The sequence below is a fragment of the Calonectris borealis genome, chromosome W, assembly GCF_964195595.1.
Source record: "Calonectris borealis chromosome W, bCalBor7.hap1.2, whole genome shotgun sequence".
NCBI lineage: Eukaryota > Metazoa > Chordata > Aves > Procellariiformes > Procellariidae > Calonectris > Calonectris borealis.
The window spans coordinates 31,647,144-31,672,949 of NC_134351.1; the positions used below are offsets into that span (position 1 = coordinate 31,647,144).

General features: G+C 42.8%; 1 protein-coding gene across 1 annotated transcript in view; it reads right to left on the reverse strand.

Moving 5' to 3' along the window:
* Nucleotides 1–12,507: 12,507 nt before the first annotated feature.
* LOC142075097 (ras GTPase-activating protein 1-like) overlaps nt 12,508–25,806 on the reverse strand; it is a 112,763-nt gene continuing 99,464 nt past the window's right edge. Inside the window, exons 22-25 of the mRNA XM_075136115.1 lie at nt 19,466–19,554; nt 16,566–16,643; nt 15,109–15,243; nt 12,508–12,905 (exon numbers count right to left, since the gene is read on the reverse strand). Coding sequence (XP_074992216.1) covers nt 12,822–12,905; nt 15,109–15,243; nt 16,566–16,643; nt 19,466–19,554 — 386 coding nt within the window. The 3' untranslated portion in view covers nt 12,508–12,821. The remainder of the gene's footprint in view (nt 12,906–15,108; nt 15,244–16,565; nt 16,644–19,465; nt 19,555–25,806) is intronic.

Sequence of the window (25,806 nt, forward strand, 5' to 3'; positions counted from 1 at the left end):
TATTTACACTGAGAAGAACAATGTAGTTCCGGTCACATTCATGACACCAGTCATAATGTAGAACACATGATGGATGCAGACTCACTGCAGGTACCCTCTAATTCCTTTTTAATACTGATTAGTTACCCTAATAACTTAAATATTTCTGCTATGGCTACCACACCCATTTTTCCAGGACACATTCTCCTTTCTTGCTTTCAGAGTCTTGCCCAGACAAATTTTTGGTAATACCAGCTTGTGTCTGAGGTTTTCAATTTCCGTGAAAGCAGGAGCCAGGGTTTTTGTGTGGGAGTGGGAGCAGCAGTATCTGGGCCAGCAGAGCAGGAAGAACTGAGCAGAAGAGATCTTACTTCTTGTATTGGGTTTATGTGGCAAGGTTTTCATAGTGGGGGAGGCTGCAGGGGTGGCCTGTGTGAGAAGACACTGGGGGCTGCCCCCATGTTGGACACAGCTGGTTCCAGCTGGCTCCAAGATGGACCCACTGCTGGCCAAAGCTGCCTCTGTGAAAACATTTAAGAAAGGGTAAAAAAAGGTTGTGCAGCAGCTGTGACAGAGTGAGAAAAAAAATGTGAGAGAAACAATCCTGCAGACACCAAGGTCAGTGAAGAAGGAAGGGGAGGAAGTGCTACAGGTGCTCCCGTGGAGAAGACCATGGTGAAGCTGGTTGTCCCGCTGCAGCCCGTGGAGAGGACCACGCTGGAGCAGATATCCACACTGCAGCCTGTGGAGGACCCCACGCCACAGCAGGTGGATATGCCCTGAAGGAAGCTGCAGCCCATGGTGAGCCCGTGCTGGAGCAGGCTACTGGCAGGAACTGCGGCCCATGTAGAATAGCCCATGCAGGAGCAGGTTTTCTGGCAGGAGTTGCGGCTCGTGGAGAGGAGCCCACGCTGGAGCAGTCCATTCCTGAAGGACTGTACCCCATGGAAAGGACACATGCTGGAGCAGTTCATGAAGGACTGTATCCCATGGGATGGACCCCATGCTGGAGCAGGGGAAAAGCATGAGGAAGAAGCAGCAGAGATGAATTGCTATGAACTGACTGCAACCCCCATTCCCCATCCCCCCGTGCCGCTGAGTTTGTGGGGGGAGAAGGCAGAAGAATCTGTAAGGGTATGTGGAAGGAGAGTGTCTCTTCCTTTAAGGGTATTGGTCAAGGACCTTTTTCAATGCAAAAAGGGATAATAAGAAGAGGAGGAAGCCATAAACAAGAACATACCAGGGACAGAAACCTGATTAAGAAATGATAAGGGAGGTGGTGATGAAAACCAAACCTGGTCAAGCACACTAATTGATGAGGGCATGTGAGAGTGTGAGAAGGTTTATTCCAGCAAGGTTATCTGATCAGGGATCTTGTCAATTGGGAAACTGAGGGAAAAGGGGGAAGCCAGAAACCAAAATATACCAAGACGCAGACCTGACAAAGCAAACATGGAGAAAATGACAAGAAACAAACATCGCCAGTCACGCTAGTTGATGGCCTATCAAGAAACCACAGGCACCACTTCCAGGAAGATCAACCTAGACTTTGCAACTGATAAGACTGTAAACCGGGGGAATCCCAGATTGGGAGGGGTGCAAGAATCGATAGAGCTGTACAAACCCATGGGGGACATGCAGGGGAAACGGGGAGCAGGGAGGAACAAAAAGGGGGAAGAGTAGACAGAAAAGGGTATAAAAGGGGCCAGTCGCATGTAAAATGGGGCTGGTCAGCATGCTTGTCTGGCTGAGCCCTGTGCCTGATTGCCATGGTCTGTCCTATCTTCTTATATCTTCTTATTAGATCTTTTCTTAACTATCACTCTGCATAATCTCACTCTCTATCCTGTGTGTATGTGTGCTGCAAGGACTAAGTGTCAGCTACTGGTGAGACCTGTGTATGTGTGAATGGAATTTGGTGCCAGCTACTGGAGTCAGACCAGGGGTGTAGGCACCCCATGGCCTGTGGTGTCAGCTACTGGAGCGAGTGAGGGTCCTAGTGTCAGTAGTTGGAGGGGCCATAGCTCTCTGGATCTAGGGAGGGTCCTACAGACTTTGAGCCCAGAGTGCCGGCTACTGGGGGGACGGTTGTGAGTGGATTTGGTGCCAGCTACTGGAGTCAGACCAGGGGTGCAGGCGCCCCCAGCCTGTGGTGTCAGCTACTGGAGCGAGTGGGGGGGTCTCAGGGCCAGCTACTGGAGTGAGTGGGGGGTCTTTAACCTCCAGCCACTGGGGTGGGAATGGTGTGTGTTCCCAAAACCAGTTACTGGGGGGGACCAACATGAGTAAGGTGAGTGAGGGGCTCTGTGCCAGCAGCTGGAGCAGGACCACGGGTCACAGCCCGTGTGCCTGGTGCTGGCTGCTGAGGGGGGCCGAACGTCTGTATCTTCCCCAATCCTGGTGTATGTGGGGAGTGCGTGTGTATTCGCTAGCAAACTTTAAGTTGGACTAGCCGGTGAGTAGGGGGGCCTTGGGTCTGAGCCAGGGTATCAGGAAGGCAGGGGGTCTGTGCTGGTATGCCCAGGAGGACTTGCTAATGTGGAATGCCTGTGGGATGAGCATGTGAGTGTGTGTGTTTGGACTGGCCAGCGAGTAGGGGACCTGTGAAGCGGGTAAGGGGCCCTGGGATCTGGGCAGGGGTGCCTGGTGGACAGAGGGGCCATGCCGATACTCAAGGAATCCACAAATGTGTGTGTGCTTGTGAACCTAGAGAGGAGTGTGTGTGTGTGTGTACCTTCACTATTGAACTTCTATCTCTACCAGTTGAAGAGGAGGAAGGGGACTTGGCTGTCTATGTTTATGTTTTATGTGAGTCCTGTATGTAGGTGCTGTTGAAGACAGCACCTTGTCTGTGGCAGTCTGTGTAACCGACCGTGTCAGTGTCCTCTGTGTGTGTGTATGTGTGTCCATGTCTGTGTCTCTGGGATATGTGCACAGCTTCATTACTGGTTGAACCTGCAAATGCGGCAGCTGCATCCCTCAGCCTGAGCAAAGATCCCCAGGTCCCCGGGGCACCAGGCTGGGCTCCAGGGGCCAGGCTGGAGAGGTCCTGGGCTGGAGCAGCTGGAGGAGGTGGCTGCGCTTCTTACATCACGTAACACAGTTGGGAACAAAGGAGTGAAGCTGGGCTTGGGAAGAAGGGGTGGGGGTGGGGGGAAGGTGTTTTTAGTTTTAGTTTTGTTTCTCACCATTCTACTTTATTTTTAATTGGCAATGCATTAAATTAATTTTCCCCAAGTTGAGTCTGTTTTGCCCGTGACGGTAATTGGTGAGTGATCTCCCTGTCCTTATCTCGACCCATGAGCTTTTTCATCTTGTTTTCTCCCCCTGCCCTGCTGACGAGGGGGAATGAGCAGCTGGGTGGAGGTCTGGCAGCCAGCCAAGGTTAACCCACCACACTTCTGAACAGAGAATTTAGGCCAGGATTAGAAGAGAGGGCAAGGTTGGCATCTCAAGGAGAAGAATTTAGGAAGACATTTGAAAGGAATGGGATGATCTGGGATGGGAGAAATTGAATCTTTGTTTTGCAACCATTGCATTCTGAGTTGGGATACACTGGCAGTGTCAGGACAAGAAGGGATTAGGGACTAAGAGGCTGGTGGCTGTGTTACGTGAGGGTCCAGAAGAGATGGGGTTAAAGTGGGACACCTCCATTCTCTTTCACTTAGACAATAAGTCAGACCCAGGTTTGTGGACAGGGGCACATACCCAAAACTTGGTATAATACCCATTTCAGCCAGGAGGCCAGATACTACCTTCTCCTCCTTTTTTTGATATTGGAAAGTTGTTCTTTTACCCTTTGTACAACAGGCATGGCAGGAAGGAGCCATGATGCCATTGCAGCTCCAAATAGTGGTCACTAAGTTCACAAAGCAATTTTTTCTAGCTATATGTGGTGTTCTGGAATCACCCTGGAGACTTCTTCAAGACAGAAGAGACACAGTGCCACTAGAGGGCTCACAAACTAGTTTTTTTTACAGCTAAGATGCTGCTTAATTCATATATTCTACAGTAATCATGCTGTAACAATGCAGAAAATGTGCAACTCAGGCAGGAGACACTGGTGCTGTACCGCTTGTCATTCAGTCCCAGAGTTAGCATGAGATCTAACCTAGGCACTGCTTTTCTTACCTCAGTGTGACATCATTCCCTTAGCTAAACTCTGGCAATTGTATAAAACTAGACTTGAAACAGTTCCTTTTGCTCACAACTTTAATGCAACTGGCTTCATCTAGAGATGTACTATTGCTACAGTTTTTCTGTCTTTAAATGCCTTACACATGCAATATCCAACACAATAAAGGTAGCTATTTTTAAAAAGGGCTTGCATTCTCCTCTATTATATTATACTGAAGTACAACCTATCTTAAGGTGACTTATTTTTTGTGCATTTGTCTGTGAGATAGTTCACTTATCTCCCATCTTACCTTTCCAATGCTCAGCTGAATCTTCAAAGCACTGTTTGCTTCAAAAGGGACTTTAGATAAATACAAAATTCCTTTTTCTTTCCTTTCCTTTCAGCTTGTTCTCTCAGTATGTGTCCTCCATTCCAAATAAATTGAAATTGATACAGTTATAACAAGGACTTTGATGGATTAAGGTTTTACTCTGTGGCTGCTATTCCTAGCAACATTTATATATCTATATATCTATATATCTATATATCTATATATATCTATATATATCTATATATCTATATATATATCTATATGGGGAGAATGGGAGATAAACAATTTGTTTTAAAACTGGAACATTGCTAGTTTAATGTATTTGTGAAGTTTTACTGTGGTTATTAACAACTTCTCTTCACAGTGGATGAAAGATCTGGGGATATTCTTCTGGTGTTGAAAAGTTTATGAGTCATATCCCAGTGGTCATACTTACTGTAATAATGTATGCCATTGACAATGTCCCACTCATATAAGCCATGTGCCTACTTCATAAAGATATTCTGATATTAAAGATTATGGGGCTTTGGTCACTGTAGCAACGTGGACTTCAGAAACAAGGTATTTCGCATTAGGCAAAACCAAGTTAGGAAGTTACTGTCCTCAACCTATCCTCTCTCTGTTGCTTGATTTTGCTTCTCCTCCCCCTCCCGGTTTTACCAGTCAAACAATTCATCTTCTATAACCAAGTTCTCTGAAAAGATGTAGGCAAAACTCAAAATCAGCTCTCTTTATAATGTGTAATCTCAGGACAAATAATTTTTACTTTCCACAACCATCATGACAGGCCTGTCACCCACTTTATATCACAAATCTTTCAACACAGTCCATAAATAGTTTACATGTGTTTTTAAATGCATCCAATTGCTCCTGCATCCCTCTGTTCCGCTGTATGAACTCCTCTCTTAGGAGATGTGATCTGAACCACTGTATTGGGTGTGCGTGGCAAGGTTTTGGTAGCAGGGGGGCCTCTGTGAGAAGTAAGGGGCTGCCCTGGGCCAGACACTGCCGGTTCCAGCCGACCCTGCAACGGACCCACCTCAGGCCACAACTGAGCTAATCAGCAAAGTTGGTGGTGCCTCTGTGAAAACATATTTGAGAAAGGGCAGAAACACCAGATGAACAGAGGAATGAGGAAAAAGAAAGTGAGAAACAGCAGTACAAACATTAAGATCAGAGAGAGAGGGGGAGGAGGTGCTCCAGGTGCGAGAGCAGAGATTCCCCTGCAGCCTGTGGAAGAGGCCATGGTGGAGCAGATTTTTCCCTGTAGCCCATGGAAGACACCATGCCAGAGCAGATATTCACACTGCAGCCTGTAGAGGACCCCATGCTGGAGCAGTTGGAAATTTCCTGAAGGAATTGCATCCCATGGAGAGTCCACATTGGAACAGGCTTATCCTGAAGGACTGCAGCCCGTGGAGAGGACCCATACTGGAGCAGGGGAAAAGTGTGAGGAGGAAGGAGCAGCAGGGAGGAACCATTATGTACTGACCACAACCCCCTCGTTCCCCATTGCTGCTCAGGGGTGGGTGTGTGTGTGTGGGAAGTAGAGGAGTCAGGAATGAAGGAATGAAGAAGGGAAAAAGTGGGGGGTGGGGGGGAAGATGTTGTTTCAATTTTTTTGTTTTCGTTTCTCACTATCCAAATCTATTTTAATTGGCAATAAATTAATTTCCCCCAAGTCAAGTCTGTTTTGCCCATGATGGTAATTGGTGAGTGATCTCCCTGTCTTTATCTCAACCCACAAGCTTTTTCATCTTATTTTCTCCCCCTGTCCTGTTGAGGAGGGGGAGTGATAGAGCGGCTGGGTGGGCATTTGGCAGCTGGCCAAAGTCAACCCGCCACAACCACTTAGGTTAGACATTTGTTAACAAACAGAAAAGAAGGGACATTTTGAAAGCAAAGCAGTCCTAATCAGATTTGACTCTCAGTGGCTTAGTTCTATGTGTTAGCTCTTAGGGAAAAGCATTGCATTTTAGTGTTTTAGCCTATCACACCTAAAGGCTGTATTCTGATTCTTTCTCTCCTCCTTCTCCCTCCCATCATTTTCTCCCAGTAAAGAGAATCCCTGATCTCAAATATGTAGCATTTTCAGGGATGCTTCTAGGTCACAGCCTCACAGGTGTAGTCCTAGCCAACCCATTTAGTTTTCTAACTGAGACTAAGTCCTGATCCTGCAGAATGTCACACATTCTCAACTCCATATAACCTGAGCACATGAACTGACAATTTGGAGAGGTTTTAAGCACCTGCTGGAATCAGACTTGCAGGATTAATAAACAAGGGCAGCACTAGAACTAGCTTGCCATTTTCCATTTCAGCGATTACTTACAAGATGGCAATGTCATCCTTACATTCAGTTTTTGGTAGTACAAAACATCCTTGGAGCTTTTGACATCCTGCATATTGTCACCTCCACTGACCTCTCCATACTCTGTTCACTGAGTTGCTCTTACATAAATAAATCTATTTAATAATAAGGTTATTAATCAATAACTGGAAGGACATTCATTTGCAAAGCTAGTATAAACCCAAAGATTCTTTGTCATTACTTGTGTCCCAAATGTCTATTTTGCTGAAATCTTGTAATTTACTTTCTAAATATGTTTAAAAGAGGTTAGCAGCTTCAGACTTTAGTGCTGGCCTGCTATCCTTAAATAACACAACTATCTATTACATTAAAAAAACATGAGCCCAATGAGTATTTGTTACTGGCAGAGAACTGTGGGGGAAAAAAGGTTGAGGAGAGGAAGATGAGAATTCCTGTTCAGTGTTCCGGCAACATTCATCAGTGCATTGATATACACTTATGAAAATTGGGTTCATTTAATCTGCTGTAAGAGCTCTTCACATATAACAGTAACAATTCGTGTTGCTTATTTAAGCCCAAGATGGTTCAGTCAGTGCCTAGTCCCTCCAGGATGTGTACCCATCTCATTAAAGAGTGCAGTCTTTACAGACAGATTTTGTTCTCTTTGCTTTTATATGCACAAAGAACAAGCTAACAACATCATCTATCCCAGTGCTACCAGTTGTTTTGCCATCTGGCATGTCAGCAGTACAAGCACAATATTGCAACATCCCACTCCTCCACATGATTCTCTCACCACAATGACAGTAAAGACAAATGGTATTCCAGAAGAGACACTTCAGCAGAAATTAATGCAAGTGGGGTATCTCTGTGTCTCACAGGAGGTGCTTAATATCTCTCAGGATCAAGCCTATATGACGTACCCAAGGGAATATGTGTCACATCCAGAGTTAGGTATCAGGCTCCATGCCTTCTATTCTGACACAGCCCTTTGGAAATGAAACTGTAGACACAATCAGATGGGAAGCCTTCAGTATTACAACTGGTGAAGCTCACACAATACTTGAATTTTCCCAGAACATGGATGCTGCAAGTTTTAAACCCCTTAGATCATTCCAGGAACTTGATTTGTCGTGTCCACATTATTTGATATTTATTTTTCTGCCAGGACACTTCTGGAGGAAGTACTAACCTTCAGCGTGCTCAGCAGGATCCCAAACTCCATTGCCCAGACATTTGTGGGAAGAACAATACAGCAGCTCACATGTCATCCATCACTAACTGAGATATTACAAAGCAGGTTTTCTTGGTTTGTGAGTAGCAAGTCCAGCAGGTTCTGTTGACCCGAAGCTTGCTTAAGTGACCCAAATATTCCTGGTGGCACATCTGTTACCAATAGTAGATACAGTTGAAAGAGTCCAACATGAAAAGATAGCTGTGTTACTTAAATTCTCAACTGGCATACATAATAGAAGTTAATTTGACACTGCAGCAGTACCCTGTACCTGTAGTTATGTATTGCCTGGTCCCCCTCGCTGTAAAACATACCAACTACACACACAGCTCAAGGTATGGCTTTTTTCCTTATATTAGAAAGAATAGACTGATGATGATCTTGTGGATTCACTATAACCTTGAAGGAAGATGGAATCTTAACCACTGCAATTCGGAGTGCCAGGACCTACTCAGGCTACCTACTTTTCAGTGGCAAGTGTTAACTGAACTCTCAAAGCCTACCACGGGTTCCTTACTCTGTAGTTGTTCTGTCAGTTGTTATATCTTACAATAAAGCGTTAGACTTTGATAAAGTAACTAGCTGTAGTTCCATTCCAAAAACTCATCAATTTAAAGTCAAACATAAATTTGAAATGCTTGCTTTTATAAATCTGTCACTGAGGGGAGAGTTTTGGTTTAGAAACAGTTTAGGTTTAGAGCACAGCAGTAGCTAATGTCAAACTTGCCATTTAGCAAACTGGATAAATCTAAGGAGGCGACAGATCTGGTAATAGAATCATAGAATGGTTTGGGTTGGAAGGGACCTTTAAAGGTCATCTAGTTCAATTCCACCACTGTGGGCAGGGACATCTTTCAGTAGATCAGGTTGCTCAAAGCCCTGTCCAACCTGACCTTGAACACTGCCAATGATGGGGCATCCACAACTTCTCTGGGCAACCTGTTCCAGTGTCTCACCACCCTCATGGTAAAAAATTCTTCCTTATGTCCAATCTAAACCTACCCTCTTTCAGTTTAAAACCGTTGCCCCTTGTCCTGTCACTACAGGCCCTGGTAAAAAGTCTCTCTCCCTCTTTCTTATAAGCCCCCTTTAAGTACTGAAAGGTTGCAATAAGGTCTCCCCAGAGCCTTCTCTTCTCCAGGCTGAACAACCCCAACTCTCTCAGCCTTTCTTCATAGGAGAGGCGTTCCATCCCCCTGATCATTTTCCTGGCCCTCCTCTGGACCCGCTCCAACAGGTCCATGTCTGTCTTGTACTGGGGACCCCAGAGCTGGATGCAGTACTCGAGGTGGGGTCTCACCAGAGCAGAGTAGAGGGGCAGAATCACCCCCCTTGACCTGCTGGCCATGCTTCTTTTGATGCAGCCAGGATATGGTTGGCTTTCTGGGCTGCAAGCGCACATTGCCGGCTCATGTCCAATTTTTCATCTACCGATATCCCCAGGTCCTTCTCTGCAGGGCTGCTCTCAATCCCTTCATCCCCCAGTCTGTATTGATACTGGGGATTGCCCTGACCCAGGAGCAGGACCTTGCACTTGGCCTTGTTGAACTTCATGAGGTTCACATGGGCCCACTCCTCAAGCCTGTCAAGGTCCCTCTGGATGGCATCCCTTCCCTCCAGTGAATCAACTGCACCACTCAGCTTGGTGTCATCCACAAACTTGCTGAGGGTGCACTCAGTCTCACTGTCTATGTCATTGGTGAAGATATTAAATAGTATTGGTCCCAGTACGGACCCTTGAGGGACACCACTCATTAGTGGTTTCCACTTGGACACTGAGCCACTGACTGTAACTCTTTGGACACGGCCATCCAGCCAATTCCTTACCCGTCTAACAGTCCATCCGTCAAACCCATATCTCTCCATTTTAGCAGCAAGGATGTTGTGGGGGACCATATCAAAGGCCTTACAGAAGTCCAGGTAGATGACATCTGTAGCTCTTCCCTTGTCTACTGATGCAGTCCCTCCATTGTAGAAGGTTACCAGATTAGTCAGGCACGATTTGCCCTTGGTGAAGCCATGTTGGCTGTCTGTAATCTCCTCCCTGTCTTCCATATGCTTCGACAGGTCTCCCAGGAGGATCTGTTCCATGATCTTACCACGCACGGAGGTGAGGCTGACTGGTCGGTAGTTCCCAGGGTCCTCCTTTTTACCCTTTTTAAAAATGGGTGTGATGTTTCCCTTTTTTCCAGTCACTGGGGACTTTGCCTGACTGCCATGACTTTTCAAATATGATGGAGAGTGGTTTAGGAACTACATCTGCCAGTTCCCTCAGGACCCTGGGGTGCATCTCGTTGGGTCCCATGGACTTGTGTATGTTCAGGTTCCTCAGGTGGTCTCGAACCTGATCTTCTCCTACGATGGGAAGGACTTCATTCCCCCAGTTCCTGCCTTGAGGTTCAAGGGCTTGAGAGATGTGGGAAGAGAGATTACCATTGAAAACTGAGGCAAAAAAATTGTTGAGTACCTCAGCCTTCTCCATGTCAGTTGTCACTAGTTCTTTTGTCTCATTTATCGGGGGGGTATATTTTCTTTAATCTTCCTTTTCTGGTCAACATACCTGTAAAATCCCTTCTTATTATTCTTTGCATCCCTTGCCAAGTTCAGCTCCAGCTGTGCCTTAGCTTTCCTGATCACATACCTACACATCTGGGCAGCATCCCTATATTCTTTCTAGGATACACATCCCTGCTTCCACTGCCTGTGCATTTCCTTCTTACACTTTAGTTTGACCAGGATGTCTTTACTCAGCCATGCTGGTCTCCTGCCTTCCTTGCCCAGTTTCCTACATGTGGGAATTGAGAGCTCTTGCAAGAGCTGCCAGCTCTGTTCAGCTCCTTTGTCCCTGAGGGCAGTGCTTAAGGTTCATAGAATGTTAACAGAACCTTAAGGCTAATAGAACCTTAAGTGCTTTAGAGCAGGATGTGCTGCCTTCTTCCCAAGCTTGTCATTGAACTAATTGAAAGAGAACAACCTTGCTTATAACATTTTCAGCATTCCCAACATTCTTCTCAAATGTACTGTTAAAAAGAGACTGCAGCATCTACAGTATGGAACATAATCATAGTTGTGGGACTTAACCTGTTGCTGCAACTGCTGATCCTGCAGCTATAATCTCAGATTAGATTACTGTGACTAATGTACATGAGGACTACTGAGAATAATTTAAAAAAAAAAAACAACTTCAAGTAGTTATATGCTGTCCAAAGCTAGGTCAAAGTATTTAATTGTACTGGTTGTGGCTGGGATGGAGTTAACTTTCTTCATAGCAGCCCATATGGTGCTGTGTTTTGGATTTGTGATTATAACAATCTTGACAACAGACCAGTGTTTTGGCTATTGCTGAACAGTGTTAGCACAGCATCCAGGCTTTCTGTTTTTCCCATTCTGCCCCACCAGGGAGTAGGCTGGGGAGTGAGCAAGAAGTTTGGAGGGGACACAGCTGGGACAGCTGACCTGAACTGGCCAAAGGGATATTCCATTCCATATAATGTCATGCTCAGCAATAAAAGTGGAGGGAAGGGTTTTTTTGGGGGAGAAGGTAGCTGTTGTTCAGAGACCGGCTGAACATCAGTCTGCTTCTGGGAGGTGGTGAGTGATTGCCTTTGCATCACTTGTTCTGTTTTTTTTCTTCATCTTTCCTTTTTCAACCCCTGAGTTTTCTTGCTTTTGCTCTTCCTATTCTCTCCCCTGTCCTGCTTTTGAGGGGGGGGAGTGAGCAAGTAGCTGTGTGGTGCTTAAGCTGCTGGTGAGGGGTAAACTACAACATTAATTTTCACACACAGTTTTAGGAAATAAGTAGTGGTGTCAATTTTTTAATATACATACCTAAATGCAACTTTGAGATTTACCTACAGCCATTTTTATCAATGCATTTTATACATAGTAGATAAATAGCCAACCATATCTGTTATCCAAATTTCATTTTTACAATGTTCTATTACTTGCACCCAAAGTTAGCCAGTTTCCATAAAGAGTCTATTGGAAGCTTGATTATTTTAAAAACTTATTTTTCAGGTTTAAAAATAAGATTCATGGTAGCCTTACATTACACACAAGACCAACCAATACATATTTTATAAAATGGTTTAATGGATGCATGCATGTCTGATACAGTGATAATAAATTTACTGAATTCTAATTATTCACTGTTGTAAACATTTTACAAAAGCATTGTGATTTACCTGGGTGGATACACAGTCCTTGATGGAAGACTTATTTAGACTGAATCAGTGGCACATTAAAGAATAAAGCTAACAAGATCCCTTCTGCATATTCTTTTGACATGATTCCAGCAAGAGAAACAACATGGTATAAAAAGTATACAGGAAAGATTGTTCTTACCATAACCATCAAACTCTGGAAATTGTAAATACAAGTTCAAGTGGTTGAAACAGTCAAAGTCATAATAATTGTAACCAATCAGAAATTACAGTAAGAAATGTTATCCAGTTACATGTAGCTGTCAAAACAATGCATTTCTTTCCTTGTCAGTTGATAATTCTTTTCCAACAAGATAGAAAAACTTTGGCAATTGCAGGTGTTGAAAATAATTTTCAAAGTTCAAGACAGTCACAGCATTTTCTTTGCAGAAGGTAAACTGTACACCAAGGCTCAGAGGCTGTAAAAACTGGTTCCAAGTGGAAAAAAGTGCAAATATCCTGCACAGATAGTTTAAAAAGCTGCTGGTACATTCACTAACAGAATCTTTGTTTTCTTTTTGCATAGTTCACACATCACTGGGAATGTGACAGGGTGTGCTATTTTTGGCAAGAGCAAAAAAAGTGATACTTGTGTAAGTTGCCATGTTAGACACGCTGGATCCATGCAGAATTCAGGTAGAGGGCTGCTACCTGATGTTATTAGACACTGAATACTGATTTTGTTTTTGTTGAAGCAGTTCTGTAATAGCCAACAGCTTCTTAAGAACATGCTGTAGAAAAAAACAAAAACAAAAACAAACCAGTACAACCCTACATTAGCAACTAGAAAAAACCAAAACCTATCTTGCTTGAGAAGCATCTTCAATATTAACCTACCAGACTTAGAATTAGGTAGTTTAAAATATATTTAAACCCCACCCCCCAACCACCCCCCCCCCAGCTCCAATTCCCTAGTCACTAAGACATTACTTCAAAAGGCAACTGTAAGACAGCAATATGAAATTTATCTGCACCCATGGAGACCCATTAAGTCTTGCCAACTTAACCTGAGAGTTTCAAAATGAAAGAGAGTTCTCTTATCTGTTAAAAACAATCTGTAAACCAAAAATCCATTCTCGGGTATTTTCCCCATGTGAAAGTGCAGAACTAGGCCAAGAAAATGAAAAAAAAGTCCGGTGACAAAAAAAAAAGGTGATAATACAGTTCACTTCTGCACAGGCAGAACTACCCTCTTTTAACTTTCTGAAAACCTGGTCATTAAATTAAACCAAATGCAACTGAACATACACATAAAACAGGCTGAGAAATTGTATTGCTAACGCACTGTCAGGAGTTCAATCATTTTTTCATTATAGTAGAACTATGTTCAACTACAACAGGGTGATCCTGAACCATTAGGGCACTTACAGGAGGAAAAGGGGAAAAAAATTCAAGAGTTTTCTTTATGGAAACCCATGAGGAGAAATTACTCCTCTGAAGTAGAAATATAAGTGTATCGAGGAAACAGTATCACATCTGTAATCATTAAGTACTTCAGATACAGGCCTTGTGAAAGAAATTATATCACTTATCTGTAAGCAACACATATTTAGTACTGAAAACTTCTACTATCCTGCCTTGCCAGTCTAGCCATCATTTTTGCTTTGTCAAGACTAGCAGTAGCTGTAAGTGAATTATGAACTTGAACGTGATTGATTTTTTTTCCCTCATATGCCACTGAAGAGGTAAATTGTAGTAGTTATTAAACTGGATTAGTTTTGAACTGCTATAATGAAGCATTATCTCATTTTTAATTCCTTGAGCTTTCTTCTGCCAAAGATGATTAAATACAAATATATTTCTACCTTTTGCAAAATCACCATAGGAGCTCCCAGTAATCCCCTTATTTAAAAAACATTACTGCTGAAAAATGCATTAGAGTAACATCTGCTGCCAGGAGAAAGAAATATAGATTTATCATCTACCTGGGTTTAAATTAAAGCCTTCAAAGAGTCAGGATATAGGAAGCCCAGTCTTTAAACCATGAGAATAATAAGAAATCTGATTACAAGAAGTTATTTTGAAAAAATGAAATTAAAAACTATTTTAAAAACTACCTCTTTGAAAATGAGTCATTAAATAAATAGTTTAAACTGATACTGATTAAATTTAAGGAAGACCATCTCTAAACAAAAAGGCTTTCTATAGTACAACTGCCCCTGTCCCCAAATCATTAGCATTAAAAAGGGAAGACTACTTAAATTATCTCCCGCACAGCACAGTATACTAGTCAAGCATACCAAAACATATTACTGTGCAATAAGTAGAATTGCCGACTTGAAGTTCATCATAATTAGTAGACCATAGGCAAGTATATTACTTTTGTAGTATTTTGAGACAATGCATGAAGTCATGTGAAGTTTTTTCCTCTTAAAAAATAAGTTTTCATAAAAGCTGTATAGAAGTTTAATAGTTGGAACAGAACACTCATTTATAGTGTTTGCTAGAGAAGTTTGCCATGTTTGTTTACAAATGTAATAAATCAGGAAGCAGAAATGAAGTAGTGATAGAAAGCTAAGGAAAGTAAATATAGTTATTTAGTTCTCAATTAGAAGAACTAGATCCTAAAACTAGAGCCTGTAAGGAGACAGTAATTTCTTGGGTTTAGGCTTCCTCTAGAAACTAAAAACTTCACCTGGAAACTAAACAAAAATAAAGCAAAAAAAAACAAAAGCAAAAAAACAAAAGAAAACAAACACCAAAAAGCAACCAAAAAACCCAACCCACTGCTTTAAAACATCTTTGGTTTTGTTGTATAAATACTTAGAGTTCATAGTTTTGAGCTTCTTTACCTTTACAACTAGCAACCTCCTGGTACATATTATTTATCACTCATATTGCTGGACAGAAAAATTACAAAAGAATCACAATATTAAGCAATAACTCAAGACATGCTATCTGTACCTGTGATTTTTGTTAACCATTGTAGTTTACCTGCATTACACCTCGCTCGTTACTGAGTGTCCGAAGTTCATCTGAATGTGCCACACACATCTCATGCAAGGCTGCCAGATAACGAGATAAGTCAGTTCTAGAGTGCTCTGTAGTGTCTGGAAGCTCAGGAACATTCTTTAACAAAAATTATGAGAGCAGACTTAGAATGATGAATAGCCAGGCATATAAGAAATTAAATTACAGTTCTACAGACCTGCCAACAGCTGTTTTGATACTGCAAGCAAGTACTGCAATGTTTTTCTTCACAATTAAGTCTTCTGTCCATGTTATCTAATACAAATTATATATTTCCTCCTCTCCACAAGCATCTATTTTATGAAGACATTTTAATTATGGTTACACGTTTCACATGGAGAGATTACTAAATATACAGCAGTTCCTATTCCTACTAGGAGGGTTCTACTAAAAGGTTTGATGTTGCTATGCTACCTCTGAGCTGGCAAGAAAGATACTGAGAAAAAAGATTCATATTATATCCTCCCCCCAAATGAGGGGGATCCATCCATTAGGTGTGGTTTTTTAAATTTAAATCAGACAATAGCAGCAGCAAAAATGGACACCAAAAAAAAAACCCAAACTATCAAGTCAGTAAATCCACTAATAAAATAATATAATTAAAACAGTAGATTAATCAGTTATTTTAAAACCCAACAGTTTTCTGAGTCCTCATGCATAATCTGCCATTTAAAGAAAAAAACCAGTATATCATAATATGCAGAAGTTGCCATTTAACCAGAAAAAGGTGACATACGGCAATCCACCACTTCAAAACACTCATTCTTATAGATTATCAAAATAGTCTCAGATATCATCTAGGCCACTTTTAAAGGATTAATTCAGGAAGCTAGGCACATTTCTTTCATCTTCACTTTTAAAACAAATTCTTGGTGTAAACATATACATATATACATAAATGAGCTCTTAACTATTGTTATAGCTATTATACACAAAACAGTAACAGTTTCAAAGTGAACTGCAATTATTATTTTCTTTTAAACTACAATATCTAGAATTCATGCAGTGAGACATTTGGTAATGTATAACTAAAATGGAACATAATATTTTTTAAAACTTCAATTTTTTCAATCTCGGGTCAAAACCATATGACAAATTACACATAAGAATTTTTTGTTTTAAAATATTTTTTTAAAAGATTGGTATTTTTGGCTAAAAGCCCTAATCCTCGGGGAGAAGCTCAAATAGATCTCATGTCTACAGCAGTACTAAATGAATAAAATCTTTCTAACAGGACATTTGATTGGTTTTAATTCTGTGCAACAGGCCAGCAATCTGCAGTTCCTAAACATGCATAAGAAAAATTTTTCAGTAACAAGCATTCAAAATTGTGTGGAAGTTGATGCATTTTTCAGCTAGTTAACAAGAACTGTACAACGTTGCTATAAAACTTCCAATAATTTTTTTTTTAAACCACTTACCCCAAGTTCATCTAAGAACATGATCATGCGATGTTTGTTACTCTTGATGAATGGATTTACCCCCTCCATATATGGCTCCTAGTAATTTTTAAAAGTATTTATTAGAACAAATCAATACCAATTTAATAGTCATACCTGAAGTGAACACATTGTAATCAGAGATAAATAACACTGCAAAACACAAATGTGTCATCTGGAGTGATTTTATTTTTTCAAGTCAATTTATAATGACTGGTGTACAACCAGTCAAAAGATTACACTTTTTTGTATTCCAGATAGATTCTGAAATTGTTTATATATGCGTTGTGACATGAAATTTTACATTTCTGAAATATTGAAGATGGACTTCTTTTTTTCATTGCAGCTATATAATGGAGAAAACACTTTCAGAGGTAACATCAGGACATAAGTGCCCTCCTTCTTGTTCTTTCATTAATGCTTACATTCCAAGTTGTGAGTGTCAGACAAATGGCTTTATAATGGCAGCCTGAACTCGCTTTCTTTCATTATGCTTAAGTCAACAGATTTTTATTGTTCAACCATGTTGCAACTTGGGAACCAGAACAGACCAATTGTTGCTGGCATTCTTTTAGTGATGCAATAGAAACTTTATTAAAAGCTGAGGCTTTTTAGTGCAACTTGTAAAACTGATTTACAAAATTATGTCAAGCAATATGAAAAAGAGTACAAATAAAAGGGGTGTTTCAAAAGGCTGTACCAACAGAAAACACCAGTCTAAGGAATAAGTAGAGGAAAAGTATGTGTGTGTAGGGGGGGAGCCAGAGGTTGGTAGTTGTTCATTTGTTTTAGAATTAAAATACTCTATATCCAGGCTGGAAGTTTAGTCCTAATTGGTCTCAACTTGAAAGTGAATTATTACATATAGTATATAAAAGAACATGGATGTGGAATGTATTTCAAGGTTCTGTACAGAGACATGCCAATATTACTGAAAGATGTCTCCCCATTTTGACATTAAATAAACAATGGAAATGCAAAAAAGCTCCCATCATCTACTTAAGGCAGATGATACATCCTTCTTGAATGGCTTCATTCTAATCACAGATTTCTACTCCAGCATTTCTCAGTTGTCTTTTTGATATGGATATTCCTAAAGAAAATTTACCCATTTTACCATCAAATAGATGTTTTCTTTCTGGAGGGATGGCTGCCTGCCTCTCCTCTCCCACTTTTCCAACTCCAATGCCCATATAGTTGACCAAGGGAAACCAGTAGATGTGGTGGTTTTGGATTTTAGCAAAGCTTTTGATACTGTCTCTCACAGTATCCTTCCGGACAAAACATCCAGCATACAGCTAGACAAGTCCATAATACATTGGGTAAGCAATTGGCTGACGGGTCGGGCTCAAAGAGTTATAGTAAATGGGGTTACATCAGGTTGGCGGCCAGTCACCAGTGGGGTTCCCCAGGGCTCAATTTTAGGGCCAGTGCTCTTTAATGTTTTTATAAATGATCTGGACGCAGGAATCGAATGTACATTAAGTAAGTTTGCCGACGATACTAAACTAGGAGGAGCTGTGGACTCCCTCGAGGGTAGAGAGGCCTTACAGAGAGATCTGGATAGACTAGAGAGCTGGGCAATCACCAACCGTATGAAATTTAACAAGAGCAAGTGCTGGATTCTGCACCTGGGATGGGGTAATCCTGGTTATACGTACAAATTGGGGGACAAGAGGCTGGAGAGCAGTCCCGCGGAAAGAGATCTGGGGGTTCGGGTTGATGGCAAGTTGAGTATGAGTCAATAGTGTGCCCTGGCGGCCAAAAGGGCCAATCGTGTCTTGGGGTGCATCAAGCACAGCATAGCTAGCCGGTCGAGGGAGGCGATTGTCCCACTCTACACTGCACTGGTGCGGCCCCACCTCGAGTACTGTGTGCAGTTTTGGGCACCTCAATATAAGAAGGACATCAAACTATTAGAGTGTGTCCAGAGGAGGGCGACCAAGATGGTGAAAGGCCTCGAGGGCAAGACTTACAAGGAGCAGCTGAGGTCACTTGTTTTGTTCAGCTTGGAGAAGAGAAGGCTGAGGGGTGACCTCATCGCAGTCTACAACTTCCTCAAGGGGGGCAGCGGAGGGGGAGGTGCTGATCTCCTCTCTCTGGTGACCAGCGATAGGACACGAGGAAATGGAATGAAGCTGCGCCAGGGGAAGGTTCTTTGCTGAGAGGGTGGTCGGTCACTGGAACAGCCTCCCCAGGGAAGGGGTCACAGCACCAAGCCTGTCTGAGTTCAAGGAGCATCCGGACGACGCTCTTAGTCATATGGTTTAGTTTTAGGTAGTCTTGCGAGGAGCAGGGAGTTGGACTCGATGATCCTTATGGGTCCCTTCCAACTTGAGATATTCTATGATTCTATGAATACTAGATATGACTGCTACCCTTTTGGTCATTGACAGACAGAAAAAACAGTCCACATACTTCCACTGTTGTCATTGGAACAAATGTCTGAGTTTATCTGTTCTCATAGCATGAAAATATGGTTTCATCACTCTTTATAATACCTACTAGTATGGTCATTGGTTCATTAATTATTTTAACAGGTCACTGCTGTTGTTCATACTACTAAATTCAAAATCTTCATGGTATGTACCAAATCATTCACATAAGTTTCTACATGACTCATTCTCAAATGATTGACTCCTCTTTCCAATTCAGCCAGACTTTATGCTACTGCTCTAGTTTAAATCAATACCCTGTTGAGCTCCAACTGAAGCGGATAGAAGAAACTGCAGGAACAAGGCCTCCTTGCTGATGAAGACACCCAGGTCACACATCAGGATTTGCACAAGAAAACAGCAACAGACTTTTGTCTGTATTAAACAGGAACATTGAAATATATTGGAAATGCAGTTCTAGGCTGTTTTTTGTAAAATTATATTCACCTTAGCTCCAAATTCAACCAGATTTGCTAAATTCTGCACAGACTTGGCGACCAGCGTCAGCGTTCTTGCAGCAGTAGGGGAAGGAGAATCTGATAGGAATAGAAAGTAGAGAGTTACTGGCCATTTCATTTAAAACTTCCAGTAGTCACATGAAAGTTAAGCTCTTCTACAATTTGTTATTTATCATGGAATTAAATACTTTGAATGCTGTAACAGAACTGCATGTGGAAAATATCTCATGATCAAGTAAACTTTTGTTGTTTTAGTAATTATGTCCACAAAAAATATTAATATGCATATCTGACTTTCTGTACTAGTTGCTTACAGAACAAAGTAAGCAAAATAAAGTGTTCCTCAGAAGCCTAAGGTTAACAAAAGTTTTATGAATTAAGTGAAAAGCATTTTCACAAAAATCAAACAGCTCTGTTAAAAGGAAGATTATTTGTTGTTAGAATCTAATAAAATAATTGTTTACCCTTTTCCTTATTTGCATATACCCATATAAGTAGGTCCTGCATTGTTATGCAAATTATACTTTAAATTACGAGTACCAGGAAAATAGACTAATGTCCTGGTTTCGGAGAAAGGGAAGGTGAAGGAGTGAGGGAAAGTGTCCCCCCTGTCTCCCCTATAGATTGGTTCTCTGAGAAGAAAATGTAAAGAGCGTAATTATTAATAGTTTCCGAGAGGTGGCTCCCGAGGTGCGGAGATGACGGCAATGCTGAGTACAAATACCAGATTAGTCTCACGACCAATAATTTTATCATATCATAAAACAGTGTTACACAGTGCAGCAAAAAGATAACCTTGACCCAGTTCCGAGCAGTGATAAATAGCACAACAGGGAATATATACTGCAAGTAGGGTATTACATAACACAACTTTGAGAGCCAGCCCCACAACTTTGAGAGCCAATAAATCAACATTGTGACCAGTGACTATTAAACCAATATAATGAATGCTTACAACAAATTTGCCTTAACACGCTCGGGTCAGATCTATCGTTATCTCAACCCTTCGAGCCCCATGTTGGACGCCAAAAAGGACTGTTGTGGTTTAACCCAGCAGGCAGCCAAACATCACACAGCTGCTCGCTCACTCCCCCCCACACACAGTGGGATGGGGGAGAGAATCGAAAGGAAAAAAACAGTAAAATTTGTGGACTGAGATAAAGATAGTTTAATAGAACAGAGAAGGAAGGGAAAATAATAATGATGATGATGATGATGATGATGATAAAAGAATATACAAAATGAGTGATGCACAATGCAATTGCTCACTACTCGCCGACCGATGCTCAGCCAGTCCCCGAGTGGTGATTGCTGCTCCCCGGCCAACTCCCCCTAGTTTATATGCTGAGCATGACATCATATGGTATGGAATACCCCGTTGGCCAGTTTGGGTCAGCTGTCCTGACTATGCCCCCTCCCAGCTTCTTGTGCACCTGGCAGAGCATGGGAAGCTGAAAAGTCCTTGACTAGGGAAAACACTACTTAGCAACAACTAAAACATCAGTGTATCAACATTATTCTCATCCTAAATCCAAACCACAGCACTATACCAGCTACTAGGAAGAAAATTAACTCTATCCCAGCTGAAACCAGGACAACTAAACATTGCATGCAATCTTGGCTTGTATTTCCGTGAAAGTATAGCTATTTACTGCACAAATCAAATGCTAGAAACTCCTGGTACAATCACTTGTTGGAAAAAGTTGTTTTAACTGACTAAGAGATTAGTGTTAAGCATAGGGGTTTTTGGTTTGTTTTTAAACAGTTATGGTCAAATCTGGCTTTCCACTTACAGGCCAAGTGTTCCAAAATTGACATGGTTATTATATAAACTCTAAATTTCACAGTGCTTCATAAGAATGCTATATACTCTTCACTGTCTATCTGTATGTTTTGATCTTCTGTCTTTCTGCCCCCTTCCCCGCTCAGCATTGCAATTAATTAAAAACAGTTCCAACTTTTTAGGCATAGCTGGAGCTTAGACTGAGGCACTAATCATATAACTAATCTCAGTTGTTCACAGCATCTAGTGCTTAGTACTGTACATCCCTTTGAAGAAGCAATGCTGGAAAACATTACTAGCCTTAGAACTGGGAAGTTCAGGTGAAGAGAATTTATCTAAAGAAGTGTATTCTTTTAAAAAAATCAACTAAGGTGGCTGAAACAAAGGACTTGACTTTTAACTTTTTCAGTAAAGATTTTTGAGAACAGTTGTTGAGGTGACAGGATAGGCACACTGCTGCTGAAACCGAACTCTATCTATACACCCAGCCTTCAGAATATTTCCCCTCCCCCTCCCCGCCCCATTACAGCAAGGAAGAATGTTAGAAGCTTTGCTCCAAAAGAAGAAGAGCCCCCTTCCTTTTTTTTTTTTAAACAGCTCTAACAGCCCTATATAGAGTCCGTAAATTTACCTTAGCGAAAGTGAAGAATATTATCTGAACTTCTAAACAGGACTAACACTTACAGACAAGCTTAAAAGGGATTACACAAATTTATGGATAACAACTCCATTTACAGCTAAAGACACAGTGGTCTCAATGCAGTGCCCAAGTTAGAAAATATGTAACTCACAAATCTGAAGATGATAAAAATACTAAAGAAAGGATCACCATATATGAGGCCATGGTTCTTAAATGCTTTCCCCAAAGTATGTACGAAAATGATAAAGAGAGAAAAGAACTTTTGGATTGACTCAGGCCTTCTCATTTAGTACAGCTTAAAGAGAGAGGACAGAAAACTTGCTATGTTGTCTGAAAAGCTGCCTATAAAGGTGAAAAAGGAAAAGTTTTTTCCCCAAAGAGTTTCTGACACAAGTGATTTCTGATTTCTTCCTATTTTCCTATTTCCAAACCAGCATTTTACAGGTAAAATTCAGAAGGTGTTAGGGAGGGAAGGAGGAAAAACAACAGCTATTGCAAACTAAATGCCCTCTAGGTTGGGATGATCTTTGCCAAAAAAAAAAAAAAAAAAAAAAAAAAAGAAGGGACTACGACGACACAAAGATCAAGTATAATATATGCAAACGTTTTAAAACTATGGAACTCAGATGTCCCAATATTTTAGTACTACAGTTTTCTCACGAGTAGTTTATGCCTTTCCTTTCTTCCTCCCACAAGGATGTATTGGGTTTGCGTGGCAAGGCTTTGGTAGCCGGATGGGGGGCTACAGGGGTGGCTTCTGTGAGAAGTTGCTAGAAGCTTCCCCCATGTCTGACAGAGCCAATGCCAGATGGCTGCAAGATGGACCCGCCACTGGCCAAGGCTGAGCCAATCAGCAACGATGGTAGCGCCTCTGTGATAACACAGTTAAGAAAGGGAAAAAAAAAAACCAAACCCTGCTGCTGTGGAAAAGCAGCCAGAAGAGAGGAGTGAGAATATGGGAGAGAAACAACTCTGCAGACACCAAGGTCAGTGAAGGAGGAGGGGGAGGAGGTGCTCCAGGCACCAGAGCAGAGATTCCCCTGCAGCCCATGGAGAAGACCATGGTGAGGCAGGCTGTCCCCCTGCAGCCCATGGAGGACCACAGTGGAGCAGATGTCCACCCTGCAGCATGTGGAGGACCCCACGCCAGAGCAGGTGGGATGTGCCCTGAAAGAGGCTGTGACCCCGTGGGAAGCAGGCACTGGAGCAGGCTCCTGGCAGGACCTGTGAACCCGTGGAGAGAGGAGCCCATGCTGGAGAGCAGGTTTTCTGGCAGGACTTGTGACCCCATGGGGGACCCACGCTGGAGCAGTCTGTTCCTGAAGGACTGCACCCCGTGGAAGGGACCCATGCTGTAGCAGTTCTTGAAGAACTGCAGCCCATGGGAAGGACCCACATTGGAGAAGTTCACGGAGGACTGTCTCCCATGGGTGGGACCCCACGCTGGAGCAGGGGAAGAGTGTGAGGAGTCCTCCCCCTGAGGAGGAAGGAACAGCAGAGACAACATGTGATGAACTGATTGCAACCCCCATTCCCCATCCCCCTGTGCCGCTCAGGGGGAGGAGGTAGAGAAAATCAGGAGTGAAGTTGAGCCTGGGAAGAAGGGAGGGGTGAGGGGAAGGTGTTTTAAGATTTGGTTTTATTTCTCATTACCCTACTCTGATTTGATTGGCAATAAATTAAATTAATTTCCCCAAGTTGAGTCTGTTTTGCCCGTGACGGTAATTGGTGAGTGATCTCTCCCTGTCCTTATCTCGACCCACGAGCTTTTAATTATATTTTCTCTCCCCTGTCCAGTTGAGGAGGGGGAGTTATAAAGCGGCTTTGGTGAGCACCTGGCGGCCAGCCAGGGTCAACCCACCACAAAGGAATACACCAAAACTTAAAACCTGAAATCCCATCAACACAGCCTTATGTCTAGAACAACAATAACACACATACTAGTTCTTGTATCTGTAAGACCTCAACTACATCTGTAAGTTAAAATGCTCAGAAACATTTCTAGGTGCTTAAGCCAACTGCCATGGAATAATCCATGCCCTCACCATTAAAGCTTCACAACAAAGCCCCACACCAACTGTGTCAGATGTGGTCCCTGATGCATGCCAACACCCAAATCACACCTAAGAACTGTTTAGGAGAATGCTATCTGATATCAGCCAGAACTGTGCTGATCCAGATCAGTATAGCAATTTCACAATCCTGTTCTAGCAAACAGGAATAGTCCCTGTCACTGTTTTATTTACTGATAGAGATGCACTCTACAAAGAGAGCATCAAAAAACAGGGTGATGCTTTTGTACTGGGCCTGGCTAGGATAGAGTTAATTTTCTTCATAGCAGCTCATATGGTGCTGTTTTAGATTTTTGACCAAAACAGTACCGATAATGTGGAAGGATTTTTATTAAATAATGGACATCCTATGAACACTCCAAGCACTGAGGATTTGTTAACAACAGTATAAGGCAAAGGGTTGCTAAAGGGCAATTGTGGTTTTAGAGTCTCTGAAGTGATAGCAGAATAGGGAGGTAGGCTGAGAAATGTAACTATCAGTAGATTAGGTAACGGAATGCAGGCGGGGGAAGCGTTCGCGTGGACACATGCTTTTGACCAATCTGTGTATATTAAGATTTGTGTGCTTGCTGACTGTAGACCAATAGGGGGACTAGATGCGTGTGTATCTGGGTAGAAGAATGTATATAAACCGAGCTATTTGGGCAATAAAGCGGCACTAACTTGATCACATTGGTCGCTGTGTTGTGTCCGAGACTTCCGTGTCTGCAAGTGGCGCCCGAACAGGGACCCTCAGATCGGCGTTGGGCCTTATACCGGACCGACGGGACGAGCCGACAAGGAGAGGGTGCGGAAGCCGGCCGAAAGGTGAGTGCTGCCCCGACACTCGGAAAAGACGCTAGCGCTGAAATAGAGGGAAACTCGCTCTGATCAGGCGAGCGGCCGGGGAGGAGATGGGGTCCGCTTTGTCCAAAGAGGAAGAGGCAGCGGTGAAGCTCCTCCAGCATATGCTCTCTACGAGAGGACTGAAGTATGATGTGCCTGTTTTGAAGGCCCTATTACTGTGGGCCCGGGAAAGGAGTTTGATCCCCACAACTGTGGCGCTCTATGCTTCCGATACTTGGGATCGCATAGGTGCGGTATTGTGGGATGAAGTAAGTAAAGGCTCCAAAGAGGCACAAAAATTCTCCACGTTGTGGAGGTTGATAGCCGAAACTTTAAAGACTATGCGGGCCGAGCGTGCTGTTTCAGCCTCCGCTTTTGCGGCACTTAATCCAGAGGGGCCGTCCCCGACGAGCTTTACTTTTGGGACGCGACCGATTAATCCACCTTTGACCCAGAGGCCGCAATTGACTCAGGGACTTAACTTAAAAAATCCTGAGGAACCCCAGAAGGTGGCCGAGGGTTCTCCCTGCGACTTTCCGCCACCGCCACCGTCTCCACCACAGCTGGACATAGACGAGGGAAGCGATGAGGGGGATCCAACCGTAGAGATGGAGCGCTATCCCCCGCTGCCACTGTCGCCGCCCTCCAGACCGGAGAAGAGTGATCCTGTGAGCCCACCGGAGCGTCAGACTGAGGAGTTGTGTAAGAAGTTGGAAGCCCTGGAAGCACGCCTAGAGGAAAGAAGTCTTCCACCACCTCCGTTTTTCCCCTCGGCCCCGCCGCTGGGACAACAGGGGGGAATGGAAGGGGGGGATTGCGGGGTTGGTTCTCGGTGGAAAGGGGTGATTAGGGATGCTGCAGTAGAAGGAGTATTTTTCCCTAATGCATATCCGGTATTTACTAACCAACAGGGAGGGCGTGATTGGGGGCCGTTAGATTGGAAGATCTTAAAAGAAGCTAAAACAGCTGTGTCTCAATATGGGTTGCAGTCATCATACGCGAAAGCGGTA